This window comes from Carettochelys insculpta, chromosome 19 (genome assembly GCF_033958435.1).
Source record: "Carettochelys insculpta isolate YL-2023 chromosome 19, ASM3395843v1, whole genome shotgun sequence".
In the NCBI taxonomy this organism is placed as follows: domain Eukaryota; kingdom Metazoa; phylum Chordata; order Testudines; family Carettochelyidae; genus Carettochelys; species Carettochelys insculpta.
In genome coordinates this window covers 12813145-12832648 of record NC_134155.1, presented here as the reverse complement: position 1 = coordinate 12832648, position 19504 = coordinate 12813145, and the positions used below count along the sequence as shown (strand labels likewise).

The 19504-nt window shown below is 43.1% G+C and overlaps 1 protein-coding gene across 1 annotated transcript in view; it reads right to left on the bottom strand.

Annotated features, from left to right (window-relative positions):
• Window positions 1-9010: 9010 nt before the first annotated feature.
• The window catches only part of WSCD1 (WSC domain containing 1), a 74548-nt gene continuing 64054 nt past the window's right edge, over window positions 9011-19504 (bottom strand). Inside the window, exons 6-9 of the mRNA XM_075013603.1 lie at window positions 17846-18023; window positions 15749-15913; window positions 12990-13190; window positions 9011-11312 (exon numbers count right to left, since the gene is read on the bottom strand). Coding sequence (XP_074869704.1) covers window positions 10960-11312; window positions 12990-13190; window positions 15749-15913; window positions 17846-18023 — 897 coding nt within the window. The 3' untranslated portion in view covers window positions 9011-10959. The remainder of the gene's footprint in view (window positions 11313-12989; window positions 13191-15748; window positions 15914-17845; window positions 18024-19504) is intronic.

The window sequence follows — 19504 nt, the reverse complement described above, 5'->3', positions numbered from 1 at the left end:
CATCTGAGCTTCTCCCCAAGTGGACTCTTGAAGCTTTATTGATGGTCCCTAAGCCAAGGCTACTGCATGATTGGAGTATGAGAGTGAGAAGCAGTGCAGAAGGTAACTGCATCTCATGCTGCCATTTTATCTGAGCCCTGTTAGTCCCGATCCAGAGCCCACTGAAATCAATGGGAGTCTTTCCATTGTACATCTTTTTATTTTTTTTTATTTTTCCGGAATGGATGCTGTCTGATAGTGTGTGCTAACTTGTTGAATTCTGATGGTTGTGCGTACACCTAATTACATTATGCACTGTTGGAGTATAAAGTTCTGTCTGACTTACTGATTGCCTGTCTCATTTTATAATTTCTCAATTTCTGGCCTTGCTGATTCTTTAAAAAAAAGTCTCTACTTGCACAGAGGTCAACGAAAACCATAAGTCTAGGAAGGCTGAGTTAACTTGAGGGTCTTATTCATATCTTCTCATCTTCTCACTTACATCAGTTTTATGCCAGAGTGGCTTGGTTGGACTTGGTTCTGTTACCCTCTACCTTGGGTAGTCATTCACCTCAGGGCAAAATGCCACCATACTAATCAAATAGGTTTTTATCAAATGTGGAAAAAGTGCTCAAAGTTATTTGATAAAAGTGCAACTGCTTTTGGGGAAAATGTACTCGAGTACAAGTCACTGGTGTTCTTCTGGAAAACTACAGCTATGTCTACACGTGAAGCCTACATCGAAGTAGCTTATTTCGATGTAGCGACATCTAAATAGGCTATTTCGATGAATAAAATCTACACATCCTCCAGGGCTGGCAACGTCGACGTTCAACATTGACGTTGGGCAGCACCACATCGAAATAGGCGCTGCGAGGGAACGTCTACATGCCACAGTAGCACACATCGAAATAAGGGTGCCAGGCACAGCTGCAGACAGGGTCACAGGGCGGACTCAGCAGCAAGCCGCTCCCTTAAAGGGCCGCTCCCAGACACAGTTGCACTAAACAACACAAGATCCACAGAGCCGACAACTGGTTGCAGACCCTGTGCATGCAGCACGGATCCCCAGCTGCAGCAGCAGCAGCCAGAAGCCCTGGGCTAAGGGCTGCTGCACACGGTGACCATAGAGCCCCGCAGGGGCTGGAGAGAGAGAGTCTCTCAACCCCTCAGCTGATGGCCACCATGGCGGACCCCGCTATTTCGATGGTGCGGGACGCGGATCATCTCCATGTGCCCTGCTTCGACGTTCAACTTCGAAGTAGGGCGCTATTCCCATCCCCTCATGGGGTTAGCGGCTTCAACGTCTCGCCGCCTAACGTCGATGTTAACATCGAAATAGCGCCCAACACGTGTAGCCGTGACGGGCGCTATTTCGAAGTTAGTGCCGCTATTTCGAAGTAGCGTGCACGTGTAGACACGGCTTACATGAGTAAAAGTACTGTGATAGACCATGGCCCACAGCAGGTTACAGCAGCCTCATGGATGGTAACTAAGTGGGCAGTTGGGTCTGTGCATGTTTCCTAGAGACTGAGGTGTATCCAGTATCAGCCAGGCTAAACCAGCACCTGCTGGTAATTCAACACCTGTGGCCAATTAAGGCCTGTGGAACCCTTCAATAGAGTTTCCCTCAGGTGAGCAGGGAGGAAGGAGATAAGGGATGGATAAGGAGTGTGGAAGGAGAACTTCTGGGAAGACAGAGCTGCTGCAACCACCTGAGAAAGGTACCAGGGAAACATTTGGTGGAAGTGGCCCAGGGATGCAGTTGCTGCAGGAGGGACCAGGGAGGGAAGCCCCTCTAGCTGCTGCTGAATAAGGTCCCTGGGCTGAAACCTGGTTCATGTGGGAGGGGGTCTGGTTTCTCCCCAGACCACCCGCAGCCCTAGAGGGTAGGAGGAGACCGGGCACACCTGGGGAGGGATCTTCTCCACTAATGACTGCGACATGGACTGTGTCAATGATGAGACTGGCTCAATGATGTCATAGCTCAGGCCTCTGTGAGAACACGAGGCAGAACAGGGATATGGCAAGCCTCTGAGGCCACACCTAAACCGCCACCAAGCATAGGACCCAAGGAGGACAAGCTTGGGGCTTTGTCACCGTACACATGGGCACATACACGCACACACGTGTCACATCTTGATGGCACTTATGTATCTAGAAGTGGAAGTAGCTGCAGTTTTACTCGAGTAACTTTTTGGGTACTTTCCCACCTCTAGTTGTTATATTTGCTTTACGCAGGTGCACATGGCTGCACAAAGTTTAACGTGACAGTGAGTTAGATGCACTTAATCCCCAGAGTTACTTCTGATTCACATCTGAGATAAAGGAGAATCAAGCCCATGCTTTTCCTTTTGAGTCTCATGGGCCTGTAAATAATTCCATAGCATGCACTGCTGTCTGAAAAATTTAAGTACGCTCATTCCTCCTTAAACGAGTACTTTATTTACGAGTACTCGCTTAAACGAGGGACACACATACTTTCCTTAGTTCGCTTAACGAGTTAACTCCCCCACCCTGCTAACACGTGCCTTACCCCCCTCCCCGCAGCTCCAACCCCCTAGTCTGACACCCCCTGCCAGCACCACAGCCCAACCTGCTGCAGCCAGACCCCCGCCCACAGCCCCAAACTGGGGCAGCCAGACCCCCTCCTGCCTGAACCCCCCACAGCCCCCAGCCTGACCCCCCTGACGGTCCTGCAGCCCCAAACTGCAGCAACCTGAAACCCCGCTGCCTGTTTTCCCCCCCACGGACCCAACCTGCCACCAGAATTAACCCTCCCTCCCTCCCGCTCACGGCTCCAAACTACCCCCAGCCATTAACCCTCCCCAACCCAAGGTTTATTTACCGTTCAAAAGCAGCACCACCTGCTGCCACTCCTTCTGTAAGTTAGGAGCACTAGGAAACAATCAGAGACTTTTGCGTGTATTTTAATGGTAATTTAGTGTCCCTCTTATGAGTTTTCACCTACAAGCAGAAGGTTGGGAACCAATTGTGTCCGTATAGCGAGGGATGAGTGTACATCATACTCTTATGCAACGCTGGGAGGCAAAAATTCATCCACTTATTAGAAAGCTTGGCAAATTGCTGGGGGTGTGTCTAGACAGCAATTTTTTTCTTTTTTTTAAAACAATGGCTGCTATTCCAAACTAATCTTGCGAGCATCTGCACAACGCTACTGCTATTTCTAAATAATTTCAAAATAATGGATGATTTCTTTTGAAATTGGTAAATCTCGGGGGGGCATGTTAATGAGGCAGTTTGGAAGATGCTAATGAGGCACTGATGTGCATATGCAGTGTCTCATTAGCATAATGGCGGCCGTGAGTGATTCAAAAGTGCTGCTTTCAGAACGCACGCCTCCTGTGTAGACGGGAGCCTCTTGAAGGACCCTCCCCAACTTCAAAAGCCCCTTCTTCCTATTTGGTTTTAGGAAGAAGGGGCTTTTGAAGTCAAGGGAGTCCTTTCGAAAGGACCCCATCTATATGGGTGGCATGCCTTCTGAAAGCGGCACTTTCAAATCATGCACAGCTACCATTATGCTAATAAGGCACTGCATATTCATGTCAGTACTTCATTAGCATCTTCTGAACCACTTCATTAACATGCCCCTCTGAAAGGTGGGGGCTAGTGTAGACACTGCCATTCTGTGAGGAATAGCACCTATTCAAAATAAGTATTTCAGAATAGGGGCTGCATAGACAGAAAAGGGGCTATTTTGAAATAAGCCCTAGTGGTGCATTTAGGGGCTCTAATCTGAAATAGCTCTACTGTTTATAGATGCTCTGTTTTGAAGTAACTGAGCACTATTTTGATCCACATTTTGGCTGCATCTACACAGCATTCCACTTTCGGAGGAGGAATGCAAATAAAACGAGTGAGGAAGAAGGGTTGTTTCAAAAACTTTTTTTTTTCCCTGAAGGAACCCCATTTACACGGCTGTCTTTGCTTTTGGAAAAGTCTCTTTCAGAAACACGATCACACAAAATTATGCAAATGAAACATGAGAATTGTAAATCAGCACTTCATTTGGATCTTTGATCTTTCTCATCTGCATCCTCCTCTGAAAAGTGAATGCTGTGTCAACACGTTCTTTGTGTGTAGCAGCATTATTTCAAAACAAGCTATTCTGGAATAGCTTGTACCGAAATAATGCTGCTATGTAAACAGAGACTGGTTGCTATAACTTTCCAAAATAATAATACTAAGAACCAGAGCCTCTGGGTCTTTTCTTTGATAAATGCTGTTTCTCCTGTCCAGTTTCACTAACTCAGAAATTTTATTTGGAGATTGGCAAATGACTTGCCAGCTGCATTTGTGAAGGAGTGCATTTTGGTGCAAGGTGCTCATTCATCTTTGTGCCGGACCAGCCTTTTATCATTGCAAATGTTCTTAATTTGTATTTTTCATAAATTAAACACCACAATAAGAAATATGGAGAATATACGTAACAGTCTATTAAGAGTTAGAGCTTGTCCGTGGAGGAAAATTAAACCAGAATAATGCATGGTGTTAATATGAAGAGGATTAACTATTTCTGATTGATGTGCGGGGTTGCTTCTGTTCTGGAGAGAGTGCCTTATTCTGAATGACTTCCAAAGATCCTTTAAGTATAGGTAATCAGGAACAGCTCCTTGTATAGACAGGTCATCAGTTAGCTAGTGTTACTTGTAGACAACAAACCCGCTTTGGCATGCAAAATGATACTGCATATTCATACTCTTTAAAATCTAATTTTAGCCAGCTTGAGACTTCATTACAAAGACGATCGCATAATTGAACAGCTTTCTTCCAAGAGTTTTTGAATTTTCCTATTATTCTTCCTGACTTGCACAGAATGGAAATGATGCAAATGCTTTTCAGTTTTTTTTAAAGATGCACAGCTAGAGGAGACCACTAAAATTCAATTTCACACCAAATTTTAACCTCAGAACTACAATGCTTAAACATACAAGTAAGCTCATACAGGAGTAGCCCATGTCTTACAGTGTGGCGGCTGAACATTGATGAATAAATCTCATATATTGATACCAACACAGGCAGTTTGTGGTGGGTGCTAAATATTCATTTGGGTACTTTGGTGGTGATTTGCAAAGGGGCCTCTTCATATATGACTTCAGTGAATGATAATGGGGAAATTGCAGAATGTAGGTTCTGACTTCATGCCCAGCTAATTATCCTGTGCACTTGAGCATGTTACACTACATAAACATTGTTGAGATAGCTGGTGTAAAAACTGGTGTTTTTTTATTTGTTAATAGTAATAAAATTGGGGGAAATATTAAAAATAAAGACCTAAGTAGTTTTAAACTCATCCCTTCCACTCCTCTCTAACCTTCAAAATGTCCATATGTAACCTACACACCTTTTGGATATAGTTAATTGTCCTAGGTAGTGGTGCTTAGACTATTTACAGAGAGAAGAATGAAGGTATGTATAGACTATGCAAAAGATCAACCCAGTCAGGGTAGATCTTGTAGAGTTTGATTTTGAATGCCTGGTAGATACATCCAAAATAGTTACCTGGAATCGCGAGTTGACTCCTGCACTTCTCGATATCTCCAGAAGTAAGGGAGGTCAATGTGAGAGTTTCTCCTATTGACCTCCCTCTGCGGAAAAAGGCCATGTAAGTCAATTGCAGATAAGTAAATTCTAGCTACGCAATTGCAGTAGCTAGAATTTACTTATCTGCAATCAACTTACCTGCTTAGGGTACACCCAGCGGGAGTCTCCAGGTGGCTTTTAGCTCAGGGTATAGAGGCTCATGTCCCAAGCTTCAGAGAGCCTAGGTTCAGTTCTCACTGTTGGTAGTTACACATTGGCAGCTAATTGGCTCTGGTTCTCATTGGCAATATATTGGCCCTTTCTAAGAGAGAATCCGAGTTGGAATGATTGCAATCATGGCACTATAAAGCCCAGATCCTGCAAGCTGCCTTACATCATGGATAGAGCTCCATGGTGGTAATAGCTATCAGAAGAACTTTACATGTACTATAGAATGAAGGTCAGTATCATGAGCCCCATTCTACAGCTATGAAAACTGAGGACCAATGAGGGGAAGTGATTTGTCCAAGATCACACATTAGGCCAGAGACAAAGCTAGAAATGCAACATGGGAAACCTGAATTCTAATATAGCATTTTAGCCACTGGTCAACACTGCCTTCGGGCAAGCTTATATGGAAACAGGTGTCTGCTTGGGCAGACCAGTTTGCAGAATTGAGGCCGGAACAATTATGAACGGAATTCCTCACTGACCTCTGCATCATGTGCAGTCAGTTGCAAAAAGGGGGTATAAAATAACATATGGTTCTCATGTCGTAGTGTCCTGTCTCCATTTGATGACACATTATGACCTCTGTTCTCCGACAATTACATTAAATCAATATTCACTGAAATGAAGACCCAGGATAGGGTTTATATTTTGTTAGAAATGTAAATATTTTCCCTCTTCTAGAATTACAAGAATCCACCTATTCAACTTATTCATAAATGATCTGGAGAAAGGGGTAAACTGTGAGGTGGCAAAATTTGCAAACAATACTAAACTGCTCAGGATAGTTAAGACCAAATTAGACTGTGAAGAACTGCACAAGGATCTCACAGAACTGAGTGACTGGACAACAAAATGGCAAATGAAATTTCATGTGGAGAAAGGTAAAGCAATGTACATTGGGGAAAAAAATAACCCCAACTATACGTACAGTACGATGGGGGCCAATTTAGCTACAACTCCTAAGGACAGCGATCTTGGAGTCATCGTGGATAATCCTCTGAAAACATTCATGCAGTGTGCAGCAGCAGCCAAAAAAGCCAACAGGATGTTAGGAATCATTTAAAAAAGGATAGAGAATAAGACAGGGAGAATATCTTATTGCCCTCATATAAAACCAGGGTGTGCCCACGTTTGGAATACTGTGTACAGATGTGGCCTCCTCATTAGAAAAAGTTCAAAAAAGAGGAACTAAAATGATTAGGGGTTTGGAAGGGTCCCATATGAAGAGAGATTAAAGAGACTGGGACTCTTCAGCTTAGAGAGGAGGAGACTAAGGGGGTGGGGGGAATATGATAGTGGTACATAAAATTATGAGTGGTGCGGAGAAAGTGAAACAAGGAAGATTATTTCCTTGTTCCCATAATATCAGAGCTAGGGGACACCACATGAAATTAATGGGCAGCAGGTTTAAACAAATAAAAGGAAGTTCTTCACCCAGAGCATTCAGGCTGTGGGACTCCTTGCCAGAGGAGACTGTGAAGGCTAAGACTATAACAGGGTTTAAAAGAGAGCTAGATACATTCATGGAGGTTAGGTCCATTAATGACTATTAGCCGGGATGGGTAAGGAATGGTGTCCCTAGCCTCTGTTTGCCAGAATCTGGAAATGGATGGCAGGAGAAAGATCACTTGATCTCTATGTGTTCAATCCACTACCTCTGGGGCACCTGGTATTGGCCACTGTCGGCAGACAGGATACCGGTCGGACCCAGTATGGCCATTCTTATGTTCACGTGTCTCATAAGCAATCATTTTAAATGATGGCTTCTAGGCTCATTACATCTCTTGTGTTCTTTTGCCTTGATGTAAATGAAAATAGATGTTATATGCTATTAAAAACAGGACATGAAATACATTCTGACCATCTTAATTAAAATGATTCCTCAGATTCCTCAGTTATTTAAAAAAAAAATTATATTACCTTAGTCACATTTGTGCATCTATATATGGAGAAACTCCACTCCAGCTACAAAGCAAGCGAGGTGATGGACAAAGAAGACTTAAGGTTTCTGAAGTAAAATGGGAGTATGTACTACCTTTTGAGCTATTAAGACTTATGCACACAGACTGACTTGTTTGTACTCAGTATGCATAACTGCTTCCCCTCTGGATTTTCATAGCTTGAATCAAATTAGTACATGGAGGGTAAAGTTGTGGCTGTATTGGGGGAGCACTAAAATCAATAAAAGACCTTGTGCAAGGGGGATACGCGGTGTCTGTCAGTTCTCCTTCCCTAAAATGTGATAGGGGTATAACCTCCAAAAGTACTGAAAGAGATAAGCACTTAGATGCCTATGAGAAAGTTACCAAGAAATGCTTCTTCTCTCCCACTGTCTTACTTACAGTTTAAGCAAAACCAGGGAGGGCACAGACTACTTCACCCTAGGTGTATGTGCAGCACCTAGAAGCATGAAATCCTGATTTTTCACTATGAGTTTCAGGCACTAATGTTGTCTTAATTACAGACATATCTTTGAAAGGCTTTTTCCCAGTCTGTGTCCACCATTGGTTTTATATTTTTAGCAGCCGTGCCAAGAGGCACTACCAGCCCCAGAGCATGGTAGGAGGAGGGCCTGGCTCTGTACCCCAGAAGGGGCAGGGCCAAGGGGAGAAGGGGTGGGGCCTAAGGCATTTGGCCCTCAGTGCCACCTCAGCGGTTCAAAGAGGCCTGGGGCCAGTTGCCCCTTTGTCCCCTCCACATCCCCATCATCCAGCTTGGTTTTTAGCATGGCTAGTTGAGTACAACACTGAAGGTTACCTGTGTTCCACTTAAAGCTAATTAGAATTGAATGAAGCCTTGAAAATCTCTTTGGTACATGGTCACTCTTTTGTCTTATTTTTTTATCATCCTCTATGTGCCTTAAGATGGATTTGTAGCAGCACAGTTGCATTGATTTCAGTTATGCTACATTGCTCATGTGAGAAGAGAATTAGACTTACTGGGCCTCACTGTAAACTCTCTATAGTACACAACAGACAACTTCCCTGAAGTTAATGGGCATTAAGCTGGTGTAAACTGGAGGAATAGAGTGGAGAAGCAAGCATGAGGCAGGCAGTTTTCTCTATTTTACACCAGAATCTGTCCCCACTCAAGCCAGGAAGTCTCCATCCATTTGGATTCCAGCTGAGAGGAGATTACTGTGTAGTTGGTTTCAAGACACTGAGCAATTCCTCAGGCACAGGAAGAAAGGAAAACGACAAATACATGTGGAGCACAAACAAGGAAAACATATAAAAGACATGAACCAGCATGTGCTTGATGTACTATATTTCAAAGCATCAATGGTACATATGCAAAGGAGGTCCAGCTCCCTTCATATAAACGGTTTTATTTTTTATTAAAACTAATGCTCCATTGGGAACTCAAGAGGAGTTGTTTAAAAGTGAACCATGAATAAATGCACCGTAAAGTCGTACAAGCTTCCAAGCATAGCCCCCAAAGCATATAGGGTGATACAATGACTCCAAGCTTTACGAGTGATGCCAGCTGATGCCAAGGATGGTTCTTTGGCCCCCTCAGAGTCAGGATGGCCTTATCTGAATGCACCAAGCTAATCAGTGTCAGTTTATTGCATGTGTTCGAGACTGGAATATAATCAGTTAAGGGAAGAATAATGGAAAAAGACCCTCACCCCAACCCCAAGCTGGAAAGCCACCCACCTTTTTGTGTTCAACCACCAGACTTACATACTGGGCCTTCATTATCTCAACAGTTACTTCATAATTAACTCTTAAATAACAGCCCTTAGGGGCGGGGGAAAATTGGAGATGGCTACTGAGGATGACAATGAGTAGCTTATGTCATTAGCTAGAACTCTAGATGTCTGGATCTACCCAGGTAGGAATTTTTTTGTCTGATAAGAGGCCAGCGGGCATGTTGTGTGACAGTATGTGGCATGGTCCTCTTTGTTCACCACCCCCACCAGCAGTATGGTTCAGCCATTGGGCTTGTCTTTTTGCCTGTGCCCCCTTCCCCAGTCCTCACATTCACTAGTTTTAAGCACCTGATGATGGCCACTACTCTTGACATTCTTGATTATTCAGCACTCCACACAGCTACGCTCCCAGTTGGGCCCAATGGAAGGACCCATTGTAGACATCATAAACTTAAAGACAGAAGGTTCTTGGTCAGGCAGTGAGTGTCACTGGCAACAGCAATTTAAATGCTTTATCCTTCTCTTGCTCTTATCTCTCTTCCCCAACCCAGCTGGGATATAATATACAATGGGGCTTTTAAGAAACTTGAGGTATGTCCCTGAATTTGGGGCTGGTTTAGTGGAATACCATGGAGCTTTTGCCTATACATTTATCCTGAATCACCATTTTCTCCTGGGGGGAATTCCTCCTTTTCCCTGCCCACATCCCTTCTGTGTGGGGTTACACATCACGTCACCAGAGGAGACCCACCACTTTCCTCGATTCCAACCCAAAGAGGTTGCAAGCTGGAGGCATAGTATTCCTCCCTCCTGAAGATTATATAAATACCTCCTCTGAGTCCATATTATCATGAAGACTCCAAATCAGTGTTGAATCAGATCTATCATGCAACAATGCAGTTTCTGACAAGTCAGTGGACTGACCAGTCCAAGCCTAGGTTTTTAAAGTGAGTGTTAGACACTGTTCATTTGACAGTTCTTATCTCTGTGGAAGTGTTCACTGAAGGTATATTTCTCTCTCTCCTCCTTGCAACAAAAGTCTAATGTGAGGATGTTGGGATGAGTAGATGGTAAAAAGAGAAGTTAAGAAATGAAAAGGGGAAAAATTAAGATGAAAGCAACTAACTTCCTTAGAAGCTGGGGTGAAAAATATTTATCGGCTTTAAGGGGTTTCCATACATACAGATGATGAACGTCCAAATCAAGCACTGCAAAATCTCAAGCTATTCTTGACAGGTATTGCTAGTAGGCAGTAAGGATGAGAAGACAGAACCCTCTTCCAGCATTAGCAGTTCACAGCTGTTAAATTTGTAGCCATTTATATAGGGAAGGACATATATATGCGAACATTAATCATTTAAATCCCCATTTCCATCCTTTGTTGTTTGCCTTTTGAATCACATAGGGTCCCTGAAGAACCTCCAAGAGTGGAGAGTATTTGCATTCCTCAGCAGACTCCAAGAACAACTTTGCTTTTGTGGCTATAAAGCTCTGGCCTCGTCTTTTATTTTTATTTTATTTTAAAAACACAGCTAATTGCTACTGGGCTATCATCTTGGAACATATTCTCTTGGCAGCCCCGTCAGGTTTCTTCTTTTCAGCTCATCATCTACCATCAGGATGTATTTGTTGATAAGATCTTTCATTTCCTGGGTAAATGGCTGAAAATCCTTCTGCTGGGCACCTGAACGCTTGAAATTCCCATCTCTGTTGTTTTCAACACAAAGCAGTCGGTCCTCTGTCACTGTCATGTTTAGGAATTCCACCATTTCCTTCAGCTTGGGGATAAGGTTCTGTTTTAAATCTTCATAGTGAACAACAAGAAGACGCTTTCCATATTTTAACCAGTCTATAACGTGAGAGGCCCACCATGAGGCATAGCTGTTTACAAAGTCTGGCCATTCTAAACATTGGGGAGAAAGAGATGGGGAAATGTTAGCTGATCTTACCCACATGGTGTTTTAATAATTTTCCAAACATTCTCCTGGGGCAGCAGTAGAATGTAACAAAATCTGATCTTGCTGAATGGTGCAACAAAAATATAAATAGAAGCAGTGCTTGTCCTGTTTCTTAGGGACAGCTGACTTATATTTGCCAGAGTGTGGCCTAAAGCTGGTGAGATTTTTTATTTTTTTTTTTGTCAAACTTGTAAAATGTCAGAGCACGCCCACCCCCCCCAGCCAAAAAAAGTTAATGTTTTTAGCGGAAAACGTTCACTGTTTTAAAAATCAGCAAACACAAGAAAAAATACACACTACAGGTTGGCCCTCTCTAATCTGGCACTCTTGGGACCTGGCTGGTGCTGAATAAGAGAAGTTGCCAAATCACAGAAGGTCAGTATTTTCTAGCACATTACCAACACTTCTAATGCTTACTGGGCTCTTAGAAGAAATTTAGGGGTAGACAGCATTAAATAACAGCACAGAACACTGAGAACCAGGACTGGTGGCGGTAAACAAACTTTATGGGACTGCAGGAAACTTGGCCATACCCATGATGAGTGGTCATCTGGCTAACTTAACATCATGCTGGTTTATGGATGAGAGTGTGCTGAATTAGAGAGGTTCAACCTGTAGTATGAATCAACACTGACTTGGTGTGTTTGGTCTGAATAGGAAAGTGGCTGAGTTTGACCAGTGTATTGAAAAACAGGAGCAGAGAAAGGGGTGTATTGGTGTGGGGCGGGCGGAGGGAAAAGAAATCTATAAAAGACTCCTAAAGGAAGGGACAATTAGGATAATCTACCCAGGGTCCCAAACTCCTAGCCTCAGGCTGCCCCCAGCCAGAACAAATGCACGATCTAGCCTGGGAGTACCAGTGGGCCATGGAATGTCATGTCTGAACTTGTCTTCAAGCCCTGCCCCTTCCTGTCACCTCTCCATCCTCTCCCTCCCATGGCACCTGAACCCCCCGAGGGACGCAGCCTCAGAAGCTACAAGGAGGGCCTGGCATGGAGTCTCCAGCAGCAGTCTCCTCTGCCCCCGGCTCCCCCCAGTCCCACAACTTCCTGAGGAGGCAGGAGCTCAAGGGAAGAGGCAGGGGCTGGAAGTTCCTCCCCTTTCCCCATTGAGAGGGGCAGCAGAGGAAGGAGCTGAAATGACTGCCCCATCGCTCCCATGCCTACCTCATCAGGCCCCAGCCCTGTACCCAGAGATGTGATAGCTCAGTGGCGGAGCTGGGGATCAGCGTTCCCTATAAGTTGTGCGCTTGGGCGACCATCCAGCAGAGACTCAGATGCTGCTTAGATGATTAGCAGAGTGCCCCCAGTGCCCACAGCCAGCAGCATGTGTTTCTAGACGTGGTGCACATCTGCACATAGCTTGGTGCACATTACAAAATTTATTCTGCACATGGAAAACTGTAGCAAGAACAGTGCAAGATGACTGGCAGTGCTGGAGATGACTGGCAGGCATCTTTCCAGTACTCTTACTGGCTAAAATTAACTGGCTGGTACAGCATACAGGACCATACTAAACCATTGGCACCACGGATACCCCTGCCCCACAACCCCAACTTACAAGGCTTTTTGTGTGAAGGCAATTTTAGGCACTCATTGATTAGCAGTGGCTTGGAATGTTACCTTTACTCTTCCAGTTCCTGTCTGCTGCATATCCCAGGTGCCCTGCACATTTCCTGTTGAATTCTGCCATTAGAGATTTGTAGGGGTTCCTTATCAACAAGATGGAGGAATCAAACATTTCAATCTCTCTCTTGCCGCTTTCATGTGTTTTCACACAGATAGTCCTCCTGCTTCGCCAGTGGTCTTTTTCTCCCTTAAAACCTGTTTTCAAAATAGGAGAGAGTCGTCGTTTTCAATAATTCAGGTTTCAGTTTATGGATGAGATCCCCTAATGGTGCAAACATAAGAATTGCCAGACTGGGTCAGACCTAAGGTCCATCTAGCCCCGTATCCTGACTTCTCACATCCCCTGTCTCCCATTCCTAGCTTCTGATAAACAGGTCAGGGACTCCATCCCCGCCAGTCCTGGCTAATAGACATTGATGGATCTACCCTCCATGAATTTATCTAGCTCTTTTTTTTTTGGATCCTATTAGAGACAGGGCCTTCACAACACCTTCTGCCAAGGAATTCCACAGCTTGACTATGTGCTGTGAGAAGAAGTTCTAACAACTACAAGAGAGAAAATAACTTAATGGATAGAATGCTGGAATGGGAGTCAGAAGGTTGAGAATGCGATTCCTGATTTTCTCAGTGACCTGTTATGTGGTAATTCTTAATTATACTTAGTCGTAAGCTGTTTGGTGCAAGGACCATCTTTTTTCCCCTTGGGTTTGGATAGCCCCTAGCATAGTAGGATCCTGGTCTGTAGCTGGGACTCGCAGGTGCTACAACAATATTAATAATTGTAAATAAAGTATACTTGGGTGGCCAAGAAATTAGTGGAAGCAATCTTGGAATGGTTAACAATTCTCTTCAAGAACTCTATTAAGGTTAGGTAGGCCCCAGAGGAAAGGAGACAGGTTCTGTGTTTGCCAATCTGTAAAAAGGCATAACAAGGTGAACCCAGGGAATTATATGCCACTCAGCCTAGCTTTGATAACTAGAAAGATACTGGAACAAGTTATTCAACAATTTATCAGCACCTAGAAGACCAAAGAATTATTAGGGGCTAAGCAGCATGGACTTATTGAGAGAAACTCATGCCCCAAACCAGCCTAACTCAAGCTTTGAAAGGATTACTGGCCTATTGGATGGGGGGAAGTAGTGGCCTTCATCCATCTTGGTTTTTTGTAAGGCTTTTGACACAGTTCCACAAGACACTCTCATAAGCAAACTAGAGAAATGCAGTAAAGATAAAAGTACTCTTAGGCTGTGTCTACACTAACCTGCAACTTTGAAGGGGGCATGGTAATTAGGGTGTTGGGAGATTACTAATGAAGTGCTGTGGTGCATATGCAGCACTTCACTAGGCTAAATCTCCCCCGCAGCAACTTCGAAGTGTGAAACTTTGAAGTGCTGGCTTGTATGTAGCTGCGAATCTGTCATGGGAAATTTGAAGTGCCTGCGCTACTCCAAAGTCCCTTTAGTCCTCAAAATTTGGAGGAGTAAAGGGATTTCGAAGGAGCACGGGAACTTGGAAGTACTCACGGCTGATCCACAGCTACACGCAAGTCGGCACTTTGAAGTTTCACACTTCAAAGTTGCTGTGGGGGAGATTTAGCCTAATGAAGTGCTGCATATGAACCAGAGTACTTCATTAGTAATCTCCCGACACCCAAATTACTATGCCGCCTTCAATGGTGGGTGCCAGTCTAGACACAGCCTTACAGAGATGCAAAACTGCTTGAAGGACTGTACATGAAGATATTCATGTATCTGGCACGCTCCTGCAAGGATCTGTTTTGGGTCCTAACTAGTGAGGCCTCAGCTGGAGTACTGTGTCCAGTTCTGACATCAGCCTTCACAAATATAATCAGTGATCAATTGGTTTTGTCCACTGAAGGTGGGATCAGAAGTAATAGGCTTAATCTGCAGCAAGGTAAGTGTAGGTTAGATATTGGCAGAAACTTTCTAACTATATGGGAAGTGAAGTTCTGGAACAGTCTTACAAGGGAAGTTGTGGCCTCCCCACCACTGGAAGTTTTTAAGAACAGGTTGGATTAACACCTGGGAGGGATGTTGTAGGTATACTTAGCCCTGCCTCCATACAGGAATCTGGACTTGATGACCTCTCAAAGATGCCCTACATTTTTATCATTCTCTGATTTTCTTACGTGATCAGTGATTTTTGCGTGTCCAACTTGAGATCATTGACATGGTCCTGATTTTCAGAGGGTAGGTGCTTCCAGAAAATCAGAACCCTTTAACGTTGCTCTCTCATTGGGTCCACAGCTGCTAGTCTGCTTGGAAAATCTTGGCCCACATTCTGTAGGTGCCTTTGAAAATTTTAGCCTAAGAATCTAGTTCACTTTTGTTTACAAATTTCTTTATGAAACTGTTCTGAGAATGGGCCAGGGTAGAAAGAGAGGTGTGTGTGAGAGAGAGAGAGAGAGAGAGAGAAAGAGAGAGAGAGAACATAATAATAAATGACTAAGTCTGCAGTTTACCTAATATAACCCTACAAATCAGAGTAAGTTTATATTTGTGAAAATGTTTGAGAATCACTTTACATATGCTAGTCAACCACTCTGTACATTGGGCAACACAGATGAAAGGGTAGTATGATCACATTCTGAAAAGGCATTCAAATTTTAGAATGGGTATTTATAACATTGACAAACAAATTTATTCCAAACAGAAACAAGTTTCAAGACTAGTAAATAAATATTCATATTTAATAATGATTTCACGTTTTCACCTGTATCCGACAACAATACCTTTGTTATATAAGGTTCCATCGAAGTAATAGCTTCCAGTGTAGTATCCAGTGGCGTGTTCTATTAAATGGCGAGCCCAGGTATTTCCCGCCCCAGGAAAACTAGACAAAGCCACAAACACTTTGGATTTGGTAGTGAGGAATTTCCTGTCTGTGCATCTGGTGTCTGCAAGTACAAAACATTTTATTATAAGCATGGTGGGTTCTTACTAAATTTTACTGACAGCTACTGATTACAAGGTTATGGCTTTTGTTTTTCTATTGGTATCATAGGGCATCATTTTGAGTCCAGTTACTATTCAGATATTTCTCAAAATTAATTCAGTTTATCCTTGGAGGAAGCTTTCATGGAACTGATGTCATGTTAGAAGACGCCTTATTATTGGAACTGCAGCAAATTATTGTGCCTACCTACAAGTTCTGATAAAAGCCCTTGATATATGTTATGGCAGGCTGGGTGTTGACTGCAAATCAAGTGTCTTGGTATTTTAAACATAGACCTGTTAATGCCTGCCTAACCTCAGAGCAGGGAATGAAGATAACCAATGAAGGGGCTACATAGGGCCATGCCTAGTGAACAGAAAGAAGAAATGCTGCTCATTGTCCTTTAACACATCACATGCAATGCCACGCATCTAAAAGTCGCCATGGACAAATACTTGCTCGTGATCCAATTGGGAGGGTATCCCAAAAGCCCACTGCAACATCAGTGATTTCTAAAATCCAGGCATGCTTTGAAATATTGAGAGTTCATTTCTGGTAGCCTGATCCTGCTCTCACTGAAGTCAGTGGGAACAGTCCTAGCAAGAGCTCCTGGATTCTTACCCAAATTAATGTGAACTTCCAAGCCACTTGACAAGTGCACAATTAGTCCTCTGGGTTTTCAAAGCCATTTGGAGGGTTGTAGCCCATTAGATGGGAGAACCAGTGAATGCTCAAGAGTGGGCCTTACCTAATCTACTTTGAGACTGATAATGGGCTGTGAGCAGAACTTTTGGACCCTATCCAGTAAGGTTCTTACAGCTGTACTCAGCTTCATGCATGTGGAGTTGTCCCACTGAGATCAGTGAAATTACTCATGCACTAAAATATGCGGTTATCTTTCAGGAATTTGCTGGACTGTGGCCTACTGTCTGTTACCAACCTACTTCTAGATGCTTATGGGGCCAAACACAGAGAGGAAGATACTTAAAGTATATTACCAATGCTGGTAGCATTTTCTTTTAATGCAGCTATCGCTGTGATATGTGCGAGCCAGAAAGAGCATGGATTGTCGTTAAAGCATAAAGCTAGAAGTCTAGGCCCCGTTTTTGATTGTCATATAGCTGATTGGCTTTGGGCAAGTGCGTGTGTGGGAGGGGATCAGGACTGGCTTCAGTGTGCAGGTAGTGTGCAGTGTGTAGTTGGTGTTGCTGCCCTAATATATACAGGCTGACACAATGGAGGCTCTGGTTTGTAAATCATTGTTTGTAATATTGGCGTGAAATTCTCCTTTGAAAAAGTGTTTTTTGACATACAACATATTATCAGTGTAGTTTAATTTTAGGTGCAGGAAAGGTTCTAATTTGTGTAATTAAAGTCATTTGAAATATGTAAAGCCCATGAAACTGGCCAGGAATCTTAATGCCCAGAATTTCCAAAAAGCCACTGTTTTATTATGCTGTAACCATAATGCCTTGTTTTGATTACATGACTGTTTTACTCTTGGGAACATCATGTACAAAAGCATTTGTTTTGTGTTAATTACTAAACTACACGTATATAAAACACGTTTGTGTTACTTAACACACACATTTTATATGCACCTATGCAGCAAAGAACCTTACAGCACTTTGGAACCACTTTATTTACCACTGAAATGCTACCATCTCGGGGAGGAAAACACTCAATTTTTCAACAAGACCTGACAAAATCACATATCAGTGTACTAAAGGCAGTGAAAGACTACCTATGAATGAAACTGCATAGGAAATTTAGATATAGGCAGGCTGCAGTGAGTCAAACCACAATGTGGCCTTGACGTCAGAGCTAGATGTTCACATGGTGTAAGAAACTCTCCATTTCCTTTTGGGAGTGCTTGTTGAATTTCAGCATTTACCTTGCACTGGAGTCTGATAGACTTGGTAGTAATTCTCTTCTCTTGGCACCTCAGCCCTACTGCTGGCATTTTGCAGTCTGCTACAGAAAAACCTGTCCACACTTTCATGAAGAGTGAAGTGCATTGTGGGATAGCCGCAGTAGCATTCTGGCCCTCTGATGACCGCCAAGGGAAATTCCTGTCCAAGAGAATAAAACAGATCACAATGCAAATGCCGTGGCATCCACAAAAAAAGAGGATGCTCCTAATACAAAAGCAAAAATATACCTTCAAAGAGCAAACTGTGGGGATCAAAGTGATATTTGTTTTCACTGAAAATCTCACGCCTAAGACACTACAGGTTTGTCTACACAGCAAAGTTACCTTGGAATAACATCCACTGTTGCAAACTAACTTTGTGAGCATCTACACAACTCAACCGCTATTTCAGAATAATTTCAAAATAGCAGATGGCTTATTTCAAATTTGGTAAACCTCCATTCCATGAGCAATAGATAGATATTTTGGAATAAGGACCTAGGTGAACAGGGGCTATTCGAAATAAACTGTAGTTCATCCAAGGACTCTTATCTGAAATATGCTCTTTTGTGTATGGATGCTCTATTTCAAATAGCTGAGTGCTATTTTGATATGCATTTTGGCTAGGTCTACACTGGTCCCTCCCTTTCGAAAGGGGTATGCATTGTGCCTCATTGGCACAATGGTGGCCACTCACCATTCTGGAAGTGCTGTTTCTGAAAACCAAAATAGCCGTGTAGACAGGGTTCCTTCAAACCAAAGCCCTGCTTTCAAAACCACCCTTCTTCCTGTAAAATATGAGTGCCTCATTTGCATTTTCGATTGGCTGTTTTTGCATGTTTCTTTCAAAGAGGAAGGGCCAGTATAGATGTAGCCTTTGTATGTAGAAGCACTGTTTTGAAATAAGCTATTCTGGAAAAATCTGTTCCAGAATAGCTTATTTCAAAATAATTCTGCTGTGTAGACATAGCTTATTAGACCTGTTTGTCCATTTCTCAGGACAAATTTTTGAACCTTCATCTGACTGTTTTGCTGAGAACTGAACAATTGAAAAATGCTTTCCATCTTTACTACTAACTTATGGAATTTAGGTTCAGAAGAAACCTCTATGGTCATCCACTCTACCTTTCTGCAGAACACAGGCCACACAATTCCAGCTGGTAGTTCCTGCAGTGGAGGATGTTGTTACTGATTACTGTAAAAGTCACTAGTGCATAACATTTAAAAAGATGTCCACCCACAACTTTAAGACTCCAAAGGCTGGCTCCTCAGCTGGTATACATCAGCATAGCTACATCAACATCATTTTAGTGATTCTAGATTTTCAGTATTTGAAGATCAATCCCAGACTAAGAACAAAACTGAATAATCACTGAAGTCAATTGCGAGGGTAGAACCCACAGAGAGGACAGGCCTTGGACTTCAAAACTTCAGTTTTCAGGAAAGGGATCAAGGGCACAAGCACATATTTAGATGAATTAAATGACCAATATGTTTACAAAACAATAGACAACCACAAAAAACTGCGTATCTCCTACTCTCTGACTCATTCACACAACTCGGTCCCCAACCAGTGTTTATTGTGTATAGTTTTCAGACGGAATCTCCCAAGCTGATGAATCAGAAGCGGAAAACAGTAAT